The 14,267-nt window shown below is 31.9% G+C and overlaps 3 protein-coding genes and 1 pseudogene across 3 annotated transcripts; 1 reads left to right on the forward strand and 3 right to left on the reverse strand.

Annotated features, from left to right (window-relative positions):
- The first annotated feature begins 3,394 nt into the window (after positions 1–3,394).
- LOC148566220 (uncharacterized) lies at positions 3,395–3,916 on the forward strand. The gene is made up of 2 exons (XM_088487684.1): positions 3,395–3,610; positions 3,671–3,916. Exons 1-2 carry the CDS (start codon positions 3,395–3,397, stop codon positions 3,914–3,916), a joined length of 462 nt encoding a protein of 153 aa, XP_088343810.1.
- A 1,866-nt stretch (positions 3,917–5,782) lies between these two features.
- LOC148566221 (uncharacterized) lies at positions 5,783–6,716 on the reverse strand. Its single transcript, XM_088487456.1, has 3 exons — positions 6,216–6,716; positions 5,985–6,131; positions 5,783–5,872 (listed from the first exon to the last, which is right to left on the reverse strand). The coding sequence occupies exons 1-3, from the start codon at positions 6,714–6,716 to the stop codon at positions 5,783–5,785; spliced, it is 738 nt and encodes a 245-aa protein (XP_088343582.1).
- Positions 6,717–7,436: 720 nt separating this feature from the next.
- On the reverse strand, positions 7,437–8,147 carry LOC148566222 (uncharacterized; annotated as a pseudogene).
- A 1,322-nt stretch (positions 8,148–9,469) lies between these two features.
- On the reverse strand, positions 9,470–13,839 carry LOC107642152 (putative cation transporter HKT1;4). Its single transcript, XM_016345459.3, has 3 exons — positions 12,578–13,839; positions 10,986–11,201; positions 9,470–9,668 (listed from the first exon to the last, which is right to left on the reverse strand). The coding sequence occupies exons 1-3, from the start codon at positions 13,837–13,839 to the stop codon at positions 9,470–9,472; spliced, it is 1,677 nt and encodes a 558-aa protein (XP_016200945.1).
- Between the last annotated feature and the right edge of the window lie 428 nt (positions 13,840–14,267).

Consider the following 14,267-nt stretch of genomic DNA (forward strand, 5'->3'; position numbering starts at 1 on the left):
AAAAATTTAAGACCAATTTAACAATAATGTATGAAAATTATGCTTGATTTGTTTGTATTGAGGGTTGTTCTTATGAAATTGTTTTTGAATTGGTTTTAAATTTTTTGAAAAATTAGCCTTTAAGGCTATATTTGATGCAAAACGAAATTTTTTAGGATAAAATTGAAACAAAATAAAATTTAAAGGTATTTTTAAAATTTTTGTCAAATTTAAAGGACAAAAAATATACTTTACTCTAAAAAAGGCAACTAAATTTTCACTTTCTTTACATAAGGGTTTGTTTTACTTTTCATTTTTACCTTTTATTTCTATTTTTTAATATTTTGTGTTTACAGATTTTTAAAAAAATAAAAATAAATAAATTTTATTCTTATTTTTATTTTTTTACAAATCATAATATAAACAGAAAGTGAATGCATTAAATAGAATTTTATAGTATTTCTATTATATGATACTTATTTTTTGTCACTGATAGTTAATATCTATTACCCATTATCTATTTACATATATAATAGGAATATGGAAGGGATTTAGTGCAAATTTTTTTGTCTTGAAAATGATTTTTATTCTATATAACTTATAAATTTTTGTTTTCTATTTTTAAGATTGAATCCAAAACTTGTTAATTAAAATATAAATTATTTATCATCTTGATTAATCTTAAATTTATTATTATAAATATTTAATTTATAAAAAATAGATTCATAAGTATGTTAATACCTGTTAAAATACTGGTATGTATAAATGTGATACAATGGAAAAGTAATTAAACATAAATAGATTAAGAGATACCATTTAGGTTTCATATTTTTTATTTTTTGGACAGGATATCATTTGGGTTTGAAAGCAAGGAACTGAGATAAAAATTGTAGGATAACTCCATCTAAAAACAAAAACAAAAACGGTAATTGGTCGAAACCTAAAAGTCCAGTATGATCCCGAACCTTTTCCATTTATTTTCTTAAATCATAATTTAGGTTTAAGATTTATAATTGGGCTTCCACCCCTTTTAATAATCATTTGAAAACAATACCTAAATTGCTGCTACCGCCGAGGCCTTGGTTCAATGGCAGCATCACTTGCCTTGCTGCACCCCCATATTAATAGTGTACCCATGTAGTGTGTGTGAGTGTATTGTGTGAATGCATAATACATGAGTGTAATACTTAGAATTGAGGGTTATCCAATTCATTTGATCAAAAAAAAAAATTGCTGCTACCAAAAAAGTACCTTCTGACCAGAAAAAAAAAAAAAAAAAACTAAATTGCTTATCAAAGAAACCAACCCAAAGTGTTGGGAGTTTGAATTTTCTTTATGCATGCAATAATTTATTGAAAATGAAGTTCAAATTCGTAACGAATTAGTCTTTGTCTTATTAAATTAGGAGATACCATGGGCACCTAAAAAAAAAAATTGCTTATCAAAGACTTGTACTAATAAATGGTGGAAAAAAAAATGACTTGTACTAATGCCATATCTTGTTCCTTTGAAAAGAACACCCTTGGATTCAAAATTTGGTTGATTGTATAATGTGAGACTTTGGTCCTTAACCATTTTTTACTCGGCACAGGTTCTCGAAAATTAATTTTGTCAGATTGGTTTTGCTATCATTTTAAAAGAGAGTAATTTATCTTATAGTGATATTTTTTAAGACTTAATTATCTTATAATAAAATTTACAACTATGATACATGTATTTTAAAATTAGATATTAAAATTATTCACTAATTAAAATATAAAATACATATTAAAAATAAATTAAATTTTATATATACTAATATTTTTACTCGTAATATTATTAAGGGAATATAAATCTTTTAAAATTACGTCAGTCCTGATATATTATAGATTATGATACGAAAAATTTATAACATTAAACTATTTTTATAAAATGGTCGTAAGAGACAAAAGTCCCCGTCGACTAAGAAGACCAGAGTCTTAAACAAAATTAAATAATAAGTTTTTTAGTTATTATTTTCAAATGAAAGAGATTAATTTTAACATTCGTTATCTAAAATTTAAAAGAGTTTAACGTGTATATTTTTATATTTGATTAGGTATTAAGTTTGTTGCACAAATAAAAATAATTAATTTTTATGCTTGCTATTTAAAAATAATATTTTTTTCTATATATATAAAAATATAATTCGATATTAACATAAAAAAAATTTATATTGATAGTTATAAAATTAACTCATTTTTTTTAAACAATTGAATCTTGATTCTAAATTTTAATCATAACATTAGTATTTTTTAAAATTATATGTAATAAATATTTAAAAGAAAAAAAGTGAAATATATATTAAAAAGATAAGCAGTAAAAATTTAAAATTAAATAAAAAATATGTATATAATAATATTTTTTATTGAAATTATATTATATTATTAATTTTATTTTTTGTAGAACATAAAGGTAGAGAAAAATAGAAAATGAGAGAAAAAAGAGAGAAAGATAAAGAAGAAGAATGAGAGAGGGAGTTTGTTAATTTTGGAAGCTAACAAAAATTTTTATTTTAATTATAATAAAACTATATAGTGACACATTTTGATTTGTCAAATTACTAATATAAAATATGAATTATAAATTATATATAGAGTGGGAAGGATAGAGAAAAATAGAAAAAAAGAGAGGTAGATAAGAAAATATAAGGAAGATATTTACTAATTTTAGAGAAAAATATTTTTTCTAAATTTTAATAAGAGTGTGTCATGTGACACATTTTAATTATTAAATTAGTTAGTAATATATAAATATAATATATAATATAGTTATAGTTCAATTTTAGTATTTTGATTTTAATTTTAATTTAATTTAAATACAATTAGAGGATGTTATGTTATATATTTTGATTATCAAATTCATAATTAGTCATTGATAATGATATATAAGAGAGATAGAGTAAGTGAAAGAATGAGAGAGATAGAGAAAAGAAGAGAGAAGAGAGAAAAATTCTTTAATTTTAGAAGAAAAAATTTGATTTCAATTGCAATGAGAAAGTGATATGTGGCACATTTTGATCTTAAAATTAGTAATATATAATGAGTAAATAGCCAAATTGGTCCCCGAAAGATAGCCCGATCTCCAAATTAGTCCCCGTAAGAAAAAGATAATAAAAATTGTTCCCGAAAAATTTAAAATTGGTAACATTAGTCCTTCCGTCAACGTTCTGTGAATTCCGTCATTGACGCCGTTAACTGTTGCTTATGTGGCTGTCAGTGTGGCATATCAGCATGCCAGCTTGGCGCAGAGTGGCTGGTGACAAGATATGTTTCCATATGTATGTCAAATTAGTCCTAGGTCTATAAACCCTAATCCCTTCTTCGTCTGAAATGCCATTGTTGCTGCAGCTTTAGATTGATTCTGCAGAGGCCGAAAATTCTTGACCAACTGCACGATGGGTAGCGTAGGTGGGAGTCGCAGTCGACAAGTGTCGCAATCACACGGAAGCCATGCTTCGAGCTCTTCGCTGCGGTGGCGGAGGAAGAACTCCGACCAAGTTTGCTTTTGTGGGCTGAAGACAGTGATCAAGAAGTCTGGGACAAAAGAAAATAATCCTGATAGATTGTTGCATGCTTGTCCAAGATACCGGATGAGTTATGAATGTAGTCTTGTTGAAACTTCAAATTATTTGAGTGGGATTTTGACATTTTTGTACCCTGATGTTGTGCAGAAGGGCAGCCACTGCAATTACTTTAGGTGGACTGAGGATGACGAGTATGAAGGATTAGAGCACTTAAGAGAAGTTAAAACTGATGCAGAAATGGAGAGTGATGCTGTTTTCTTAAACCATAACATATCATGGAGAATGATGAGCTTAGAAGCTGAAGTTAAAGCACTTAGGATGCAACTGTATTTTGGATTAATAGTTGTGATTGTGGTTTTTATGATTATGTGTATGTTCTTTAGTGGGAAGTGAAGTAGTTACTGTAAAAACGTGGATGTTGTGAACCTTGATAGTTTGCTGTTATTGTGAAAACCTTGTATGTTCATGTTTCTTTATTAGTAAAAATTTATCTACATGCAACATTGTTGTTGATCATAACATAATGTAAGCAAATCAGAATAAACAGAATTAAAATTAAGTGAAATAGGAATAGCATAACCTCACTAATGGTGTACTAGTTTCCATTGTCTCAGATTCAAATAACATTGTTTTATCATAATAATAACACAAAAGGTAGTAGCTGACAGTTGAATAGCAGTATACCATAAAGGGCTATACAAAAAAATAGGGCTATTGAAGATACCACAACTACCACATTGTTTATAAATGGTAAAATTTGGCCCTGACAAAATAACAGATGCTAATTGCCCTATATTTTATGTCTTTAAGTATTGAAGTCATTCCATGTCTTTTTTTCTGGGAGGTTTGAAACCCAGAGTTGGAACAAATGTCATGAAGCTGGCAAGTTTCTTGGCTGTTGCGGAGCTGCTACCCTTGATGGTTTCAGCAGATACAGCAACTGCTCCTGGAGAGGCATTTCCCTTTGCCCTGGCCCTGGTGACATGGAGTTTTGGAGGCCTTCCTCTACCTCTAGTTTGCATCAAACATTTATCATCATTGTCTCAAATAAAAATAGCTACAAGTAACTAATGCTCAATTTAAAAATCTTTAGAAGATAATCTAAGTGACATTGGTTGAGGTGTGTGATTGTTGTGTCAGTGGAAGCTGAGCATGCTGAGTAACAGAAATTTCAGTCTGTTCATCTGGAGCAGCTGCTGCTACTGCAGGTAGTGTCTGTATGGGCTGAGTGTGATCTACCTTTTCTGCTTCCGGACCAGGTGCAGGTTGTGGTGGTTGAACAGCTGCAAGCTGCAACTGCATTATCCTTGCTTTCTCTTGAGCATCGTCTTGCTTTTTTCTTCTGCAAGTTCTCTTGTTGTGGCTCACCTCTCCACAGCATTTGCACCGAATTGGAGCATACTTTCTTTTCATTTTTGTCTTCGTGCCAGTGGGTCCTTTAGCCTTGTCCTTCCTTCTATTTGTTGTTGGTCTGCCTGATTTAGGTTTGATAGGAGGTGGAACAGGTGCAGGAGAACCAGTTTTCTCCCATAGATCTTGTCCCTTGACGGGATTAACATTGAATTGGTATGTTCTTTTGTACGCCTCCATAGTCAACCATTCGTGAAAATACTCCTCAGGCCTCTTATCATTTTTTTTGAATGGCTGATATTGCGTGCATACAAGGCATTCCTATATATTTCACAAAAAATAATTTCATTCAGTTAAGTATGTATCATGGTATGCATCTGAAAGAAGAAATCAGTTATGAATTCAACCTGTCAACTGCCAAAACCTGCAGGAGCAAGTATGGTTCCCCAAATCTACCACCATATTAGTAGGCCATCCTTGAACTTCGTAGACTTCCTCTTTCGCATCACCCGACCAGTAGGGAGCCCAGTTTCTGGATAACTTAATAAGAGATTCTAGCCTACTTTGCTGAACTGGAGTAAGTATTCGTTGATAACTCAGAAGCTTCAGTCTATTGTCAGACATGCTTTTCATAACCATTCTTCGTACCTCCTCTGCCAAGCTCAGAATAGGCTTACCTCTGTCATTCTTTGTCTTTGCATTGAAGGATTCACAAGCGTTGTTGCAAATGTTGTCGACCTTTGGCCCTTCACTGAAATGGGCTTTGGTCCAAGCTTCATTCGGCCACTTGGCTAAGTATTCCCAAGCTTGTTGATTAATCCTCTTGATTCTAGTCATATTCCTTTCGAACTCAACTGGGGTCCTCGATCTTGCACACTCCCAGACCAAGTCCTTAAGCTCGACGCTGCCCTACTGTTTGGAGAAGTTCCTCCACAAATGCCAGACACAAAATCTGTGTAGAACTGTTGGGACGAGTTCTTTGACAGCTGGTATTAACCCCTGCACAAACAGTCAAACCCGACAAGATTTATAGTCATTCCAGTCCTCAAAGAAGCATCATTAAATAAAAAAAGTCATTGAAAATCAAATCGCGATTCAAATTGGTCCTCACCTTTTGCATGTCTGATATGAAACACAAGTTCTTTGTCTCATATTCTCCCAGGTCTGAGAGGAGCAGCTCCAAGAACCATTTCCAGTTCTCTTTGTTCTCAACATCAACAATTGCATATGCAATCACAAAAATATGATTGTTTGCATCCTGTCCGCATGCAGTGAGAAGCTATCCTCCATGTAATGTTTTCAGGAATGCCCCATCTAATCCTATCAATGGCCTACACCCTGCCTTGAAACCCTTCTTATAAGCATCTAGGCAGACATAAAATATCTCGAACTGAGGCGGATTATCAGTAATGGGAATCACACCCACCTGAACTGTGGAACCTGGGTTGGCAGTTAGCAATTCATGTGCATAATCCCATATCAACCCGTATTGAGCAATCTCATCCCGTTCAACTATCTTCCTAGACGCCTTAAGAGCTCTGGTAATGCATGAACTATTCAGCTTCACGTTGCACTTCCTAACAAACCACTCATACACCTCCCTATGCTTCATCTTAGGGTGCTTCCTAAGTTTTGGGTATAACTTATTCACAATCCATTCCAATGTAGCAGCTCTGTTTTTTCGCTTTCTTGCGCAAGTGTGATTGTCAACTAGTGTTTTTATCTGCCAGGAACCATCACTGGGGTCGTGTCTACAATATACTATCCATGGACAGTCTTCACACTTACAAACAGCCCTGACTCTAACCTTGTCATTCTTATAGAACCTTATATTCCTACCCATTGTATAGTGTAATCTCTAGTGGCAGCCATAAAATGTTGCTTGGATTTGAAAATCATACTTACCTCAAACTTCAGATCACCAAATTTGGCCTTGTTATTATAATGTGGATACACAGCTGGCCCTTCGTCTTCAGAGTCTAACTCATGGGCAGAATCTTCTGACTTTCATTCATTTCCATCTGATGATTTTTCCCAGAAAAATTCGTCATCTGACTCTGAAATTACATGAAAATACCACAAAATTTTAATAGAAAAAATTAGTTGAAGTAGATCTATTAAACAAGAAAATTCAATAACTCATACACAATTAATTATAGAATACCTCCATCAGAGCATTCATCAGATTCGATATCCTCATAGCTGGAGTCATCAGTTTCAATAGCTTTGTCCCTTGTTCTATCAGCAGCAGGCCTATGCTTCTCTCTGTGATCTACTTTCTTGGCCCTAGAAGACTCTACTCCATCAACTCTACTGTCACTGTCACTACTGTATATAGAATCTCCTGCAACTTTTGGAGGCTTGTACAAACTGTCTTCAGCACTCTCATATGAATCATGAGAGTCACTATTATTATCAACTGGAGTTGCCTTAACTTGCCTTCCAGATCTTGTACTGGTTGTAGCTTTCACCTTCTTGCTGATCTTATCGACTGCTGTAGCCTTGCCACTCCCTTTAGCAGCCTGGGGTTTAGTCCAAGGTTTGGGTTGCTGGACGGGCTTTTTCATGGGCTTAGTTTTGGGCTTTGGAGTGGGCTTAGGTATGGCGTACGTGTGGGTTGGGGGTTGGGCTGAGGAGTGGGCTTAGGTGTGGGCTCAGGAGTTGGCTCAGGTGTGACTTTAGGTGTGGGCTGAGGAGTGGGCTTAGGTGTGGGCTGAGGAGTGGGCTTTAGTGTGGGCTGAGGAGTGGGCTTAGCAGTGGGCTAAAGAGTGGCCTTAGGAGTGGGCTGAGTTTTGGCTCTTTTTGGCTGAGGTGATTTTTTTGTTGTCTTACAATAATCTTGGGACATTGCATCATTGTGGTCCTTGTTCAGTTTCTCTGCTTCTTCAGGGATGGTTGGCAAACATAGTACATCATCATCATCCTCGCTCATGCAGTCAACCACGTGTGGCTTAGACACTACATGCTCAAAATAGATGTTTATGAGGTGATGATTCCTCCTACAATCCTTAACCAATGCCAACAGATCAGTGTCATTTTCTAGCCTCCTCAAGCCGTTATCCAGCAGCGTTCCAGACACTTTCCACAAGCAATTGTTCATCTCAGCATATCCCAACTCCTTATAGTATCCCTTCACAAAGAAAACGTCTAGAGTGTCTGAATCTACACCCATTAATACTACAGTATTATCTGGTTCATAACACAGATAGCCTGATTCATCTATTTGGAACTTCCCACCATGGTGAAATACAAAGGTCATAGGGGGACCTTCCATCTGAAACCAAAACAGCAACACACACAACTGATGGAAATTTTTTTCATGAAGAGGCAAAGCATATTCAACATCAACTACCAAAATGAATCTAAAACACAAACATGCAGCTACACAGAGCACAAACATCGTTCTCAAGAATCCAAAAACAGGGTCATATCATGGATAATCACCAAAGCCCTAAGCCTGAACACATTCTCCTAAACCCTAACATTGTAAACAGTAACAATGGATTTCCAACGATAATACAACCACATTGATCAGGAGATAAAACCACAATCACTCTCACAAAATAACAAAAGAAAGCTAACCTACCTCTCACGCAAGGCGATGGAGTGCTCTTTTCGGTTGACCAATATCGTCGTAAACCGCTCACCAACAACTCCAGCACACTGTCGTCGTCGGTCAAGCCTGGTAGTCGCCGTTCAATGCTTCGTTTTCCTGGAGGAAACAACTAAGATGAAGGAATTACAGAGATTTTTTCTTTTCAGAAGAAGGATGTAACTAGAGAAACAATAGGAAACAGGGATGAAAACCCAAACGTTGTAACGGGGAGCAAAGAAAATGATGCCGTTTAAGGTTTCGCTGAGGTGTCACACTAACGGCCAGGTTAGCAGATGTTTACGCCGTTACTCAAACATTTGACGGAAGGACTAACGTTACCAATTTTAAATTTTTCGGGGACAATTTTTATTATCTTTTTCTTATGGGGACTAATTTGGAGATCGGGCTATTTTTCGGGGACCAATTTAGTTATTTACTCAATATATAATAGATTTATACATAAATATATAATAACTAATTTTAGTATATACCTAATATTTTTATCAAATTTATTTTGAACTTATTTTTCAATACAAATATTAAAATTTTAATTGAAAGTAGCAAAGAGACTAATTTATCTGACGGAAATAATCTTTAAAAATTTATAAAGAATAAATATTTGTTAATGACTAAAATATGATATAAAATTCTTTGATAAGCAATTTGAGTATTTACTCTAATCATCTATACTATATGCTGTACATTTTCACACATGGTACATCTTTTAGTTTTTTATACCAACTAGGATAAAGAAAGGGGATGAATGTGATGATAAGTTAAAAGTGCTGTACAATTACACTTTCACATGCATTAATATATATATATATATATATATATATATATATATATATATATATATATATATATATTGCTTTTTCACGGTATGCCTAATTCGATAGGTCAAGGACTATCGTCACGAATTTGAGCTCCATTTAAGAGTTTGTTGCTGGCTAATGAGTTGCTGCATGCATATATTAAGTATACATAGAATATTGACAAAATTAGAGGAGCTTCCAAGCCTTGCCACCATTCATGTTGAATTTCTTGAGCCTTCCAAAAAACATGACAAGAATAAGAATAATCTTTCCCTCATCACTCCATTTTCCCACAAATCCAAACCATTTGTCTTCACAGTTTGGTTCTGGATGCAATTGTCTTTTACAACTATACCCTGTACTAAACCCTACGTTCCCATATGCACTGCATCAATCCAATTCAATACAAATTAAATAATTTCACAAGAAAAAGTTTATATTTAGTTAAGGAAAATATTAGGGAACAATTACTTTTAGAAAAAAAATAGAAAATTGACTATTATTAACTCAAATACAAGATAAATATATATAAAAGAATTAGTCATGTAATATTTGAATTAATTAATTAATTGGCTTCTCATATATTGACTATAAAATCGTTTGTCATATAGCATGACTCGAAAAGAGTTATACAAAATTAATTGTTGCGAGGACTAAAATACAAAATTGGTTATAATTCAGTTTGTTATTCATGTGGACGGGGCAAACAAGGTTTGTGGTCAGGTTGTTATGATTATAATTATTTAATTAAATGTCATCTCTGAGTCATAGAATAATAAACTCTGTATATATATATATATATATATATATATATATATATATATATATATATATATATATATATATATGAGAGAGAGAGAGAGAGAGAGAGAGAGAGAGAGAGAGAGAGAGAGGGCAAATTCATGCACCATGACAATAATCCTAAATATAAAATTAGGCATTTCTTTCTTTACATATAAGAAAGATAGGTAATTTATTTATATAGAAGAGAATTATGTCCTTTATCTTAGATAAAGGAAAGAATAATGGTACAGTAAAGCGATGAAGAGTTTTTTTTATGAATGGTTGAATGATTATCACATGAAATATTTTATTTTATTTTTATTAATTTTTAATATAAAATTAAACCTTTTTCTTTATTCTATGCATGGAAAAATTCTTTCATTTTAGAATTAGCTAAAAATAATATACTTTCTAAATATATGTTTACACGGACAATATATAATTAATTTATCAATTATGTTAGATAACCAACAAAAAATCAGACAATATCAGTTAATAAACTAAAAAAATTCATGAACTATTTACCTTTTTTTTAAATGATCGTTTTTACCTTTTTTTTTTCTTCTTTCTAATACTTTAATTTCACCTATAATCATAAATCACTTATTTCATTGATTGTAGTGTCAGTCGCTGGCAAACTCTTCTAACGACCACTTTCAATCATCCTAAATCTTAAATCTTAAATTCTAAGTCCTACATTCTAGACACTAAATTCTATTTTTTTATTATTATTTCTAATTTCAAATATTTTTTTATTGTGAATTGTTTATTTTTCTTTATTTTTGTTGGCAAAAAATTGTTAGTTACCAATAGTTTTTCTCAATTAACATATAGCATTTTCAAATGCTTTATCTGATCAGAAACCCTAATATAATGCATGCAATGGTTGTTGATGGAATATAATTAATAGAAGTCTAACCTTATAACTTCAATAACAATATTCAAAACATTAAAATTGAGAGGATCCTCCTTCAGGTTCTTCCTCTCTGTTATGCACACTAGTATGACGAAAATGACTAAATAGGAGAGCTGAGAGAATATCAAATTCTCCATTAATTTTCCTTTTCTCTTTCTTATTTCTGAATCCTTCTCATGATCTTTCAATGGAAGAAAAGAGGTGTATGGAGGAAGGTACCTGTGCACATGTTATCCAATAAATATAAACATTATTATTAGTCTTATATATTCAATTATAACCTATCCATAAAAGAAAAATGAAAACAAAATCAAAGAAGTAATAATAATACTCAAAATGGATTAACAAATCAAATTTTTATGTGCTAGTTATTATTTTATTCAATAATAATGCAATGATTATTAATTATTTGTTGACTAAAAAGTTCAGGTATTACTTGAAAAATAACAATAATAAAAATAATAATACTGCACTTAGTATTAAGTTATTAGACCTTTTATTTTATTATTAATTATTTGAGCCACGTTGTCTACTTTATTTTATACCCCCACCCCACATTTTGACACAGATTGACTAGACAATGATATTTTATGGTAATAAAGTTGTGATTGAACTCTGAATATTTTTAGTCTAATAACTCTATTAACTTATTATTCACAAGAACACAATAATTGCAATATTAAAATATCAATTATTGGAATTAATAAATGTAAGTACAAAAGGGGAGGGAAGGTGCGATTATAACTCTATTAGTTAAATGAAAATAAACATGGGACTGGATTATAAAAAAATCATATCTTATACGTATAACCAAGTAAGTAACCAACTATATATGATTAAAAATGAAAATTATTAGTATCATGACAACAAGTATTATGGAACTTGGAAGAGTTCAAATAACTTAACCTAGGAACCTTTGCGTAAAGTAAGGATATATTTATTATAAATTATAATCGCTATCAAATTGGTGCAATAATAATGGATTTTCAAATGTTATAGTAGAACATGAAATGTTTTGATTACAGTCAAGTCAGGTTGATGTTTTAATTTTTTTTTTTTTTACTTTTTTAGAATTTCGTAAAAGAAGATAAGAACAATAAAAAGAAGAAATTTTGTTTTCTTTTTTACAAAATTTTTATAGTGGAAAATATTGACAATATAAAAATTATAAAAAATACAAAATAAATATATCTTTATTTTGTTTCTAAAAATTTAATTAGGAAACTATTTTTTTTATCTTAAATTATAAACCTTCAATTTTTAATCCTAAATTCTATTCCCTAAATCCTAATTCTAAACCCTCCAAAAAAATGAGAGTTAAAAAACTCTTGCAATAAAAAAATGGACAAATTAAAAATTAATTTCCTATACTTAATCTTTTGTAAAAATATCATGCGACATGAAATTTGAAATAATAAATATGTTATATAAAATATTATGTTAATTCCTATTTCATGTATTCAATTTACAATTAAATGAGATGTACATACATATAAATGACCTATTACCATCCATTAAAGGTATTATTTCATCAAATTAAATATGTGCATGGAAAATATATTATGATTTGAGGAGATAGATAGAGAGATACTAACATCATGACAACAAATAAGACCAAGATTGCAGAAGATAGTATTGACAAATCCACAATTGTTTCTCCTGAGTGTCTTGAATTCACACTTTGGAACAACACACCAACAAACTTCTCATAAACATTCATTCCCACCAAACCTTGTGAATTCCAATCCATTGAACAAAACACCACAATTTGAACCACAATAAACCCAAAAACAGTGGCAACTAAGAAAATAGAATACTCCCTTGAGAGCAAGTGTTTGTAACCAACCTCCTCTGTCTTCTTCAAAAGGTACCTTGTCTCTCTCTTCTTATAGTTAAACTTTCCCAATAACCACACACAAAATCTCAAGCAAGAAGGGTACAATGTGTTCCCAAGAAGCACTTGAGGAACAAGCATTAGAAGCATACCCGAATTCTTTCTAAAAACAACCATATTTTCATTGGTTGGAACAAAACCACAACTTGCAAAAGTTGAAATCACGGTGAAAACAGAGAATGTGAACCTATTTAGACCCTTATTCTTCAGCACCATTTTAGCACTAGAAATAACTTCAATATAAAGGGACACACCCAAAACCCCTATGACATGGACAACTACAAAGTAACTTAGAATTACAAAACCCAAATGCTTCATGGACAAGTACCTCAAGTTCTCACTTGTGGCACCAAAAGAACTATGCAAAGTTTCATCATACACACTAACAATAGCCTCACCATCACCATCATCATCAACGTCGTCGTTTTCGGGTTTAGAAGCATCAAGTTTAGATTTTGAGATCGACCCAAGTTCAATTTGGTCATCAACAATAATGGGTTGTGTTGTACTAAGCCTAGCATGAGAGGCAGCAATTTTATCTAGCTCGGTTTTGAGCCTTGACCTAATAAAGTGTAACCCTACCATGGAAGTGAAAACCTCACCACCTACAAACATCAAAATGGTAATGGTGATTAGTTGGGGGTTGGAAAACACCTCCATCTCAACGGTGGACATGCTCGAAACCGTGGCGGATGAAACGGAGGTGAAGAACAAGTCAAGGTTCCTAGGGGTGAAGGAGGGTGATGATGTTCTAGGCTTAAAAATCTTGAGGAAACCAAAACCAATTGAGGAAAGGGAAAAAAAGTAGATGATTTGAACCAAAAGAGGGTTGGTTTGTTGGAGGAGGAAGCGGCAAAGGCATGCCGCAAGGAAGAAGAGTGATTTGGTAGAAAGAGTGAGTTGGCCACATAAAACGCTACAAAGGTGTTGTAACTTCTTGCCAAACCAAGCAAACATCTTCATTTTTTTTTTTAATTATTGGCAGCGTCTTGGTGCATAGAGATTATGGTATTTAAAGGCTTGTTTCAATGCTAACGTTCCGATTGATGGATCATTGTTTCTTTGTTTTTCATTTAAAATAAAATATTAGCAATAATGTCTTCATTCTTCTCTTCTTTCTTTTTTTGGTTTCTCTTTATTATCATATATATATATATATATATATATATATATATATATATATATATATATATATATATATATATATATATATATATATATATATATATATATATATATATACCAAATTAGTACCCAAAAAATTCTGATGCTAACAATACCTAATTTTTGTTATTAATAAAATAATTTTTTAAAAATTTTAAAATTTGACAAAAATACCCAAACATAAAAATATGATGTTATATTTGAACAGAAAACTTTGATCTGACAAT

Source organism: Arachis ipaensis, chromosome B5, assembly GCF_059453495.1.
Source record: "Arachis ipaensis isolate K30076 ecotype BB chromosome B5, ASM5945349v1, whole genome shotgun sequence".
NCBI lineage: Eukaryota > Viridiplantae > Streptophyta > Magnoliopsida > Fabales > Fabaceae > Arachis > Arachis ipaensis.

Bases quoted from the DNA above. Each gene is read 5' to 3' on its own strand.
- LOC107642152 (XM_016345459.3), bottom strand. From the start codon at position 13,839: ATGAAGATGTTTGCTTGGTTTGGCAAGAAGTTACAACACCTTTGTAGC. The intron at 11,202-12,577 runs GTTAGTATCTCT...ACATGTGCACAG, and splicing joins GTCTTATTTGTTGTCATGAT to GTACCTTCCTCCATACACCT. The intron at 9,669-10,985 runs GTTAGACTTCTA...GGATTGATGCAG, and splicing joins ATTGTTATTGAAGTTATAAG to TGCATATGGGAACGTAGGGT.
- LOC148566220 (XM_088487684.1), top strand. From the start codon at position 3,395: ATGGGTAGCGTAGGTGGGAGTCGCAGTCGACAAGTGTCGCAATCACAC. The intron at 3,611-3,670 runs GTTGAAACTTCA...GATGTTGTGCAG, and splicing joins TGAGTTATGAATGTAGTCTT to AAGGGCAGCCACTGCAATTA.
- LOC148566221 (XM_088487456.1), bottom strand. From the start codon at position 6,716: ATGGGTAGGAATATAAGGTTCTATAAGAATGACAAGGTTAGAGTCAGG. The intron at 6,132-6,215 runs GCAGGGTGTAGG...GCATGCGGACAG, and splicing joins CTTATAAGAAGGGTTTCAAG to GATGCAAACAATCATATTTT. The intron at 5,873-5,984 runs GTGAGGACCAAT...CTGTTTGTGCAG, and splicing joins TCATATCAGACATGCAAAAG to GGGTTAATACCAGCTGTCAA.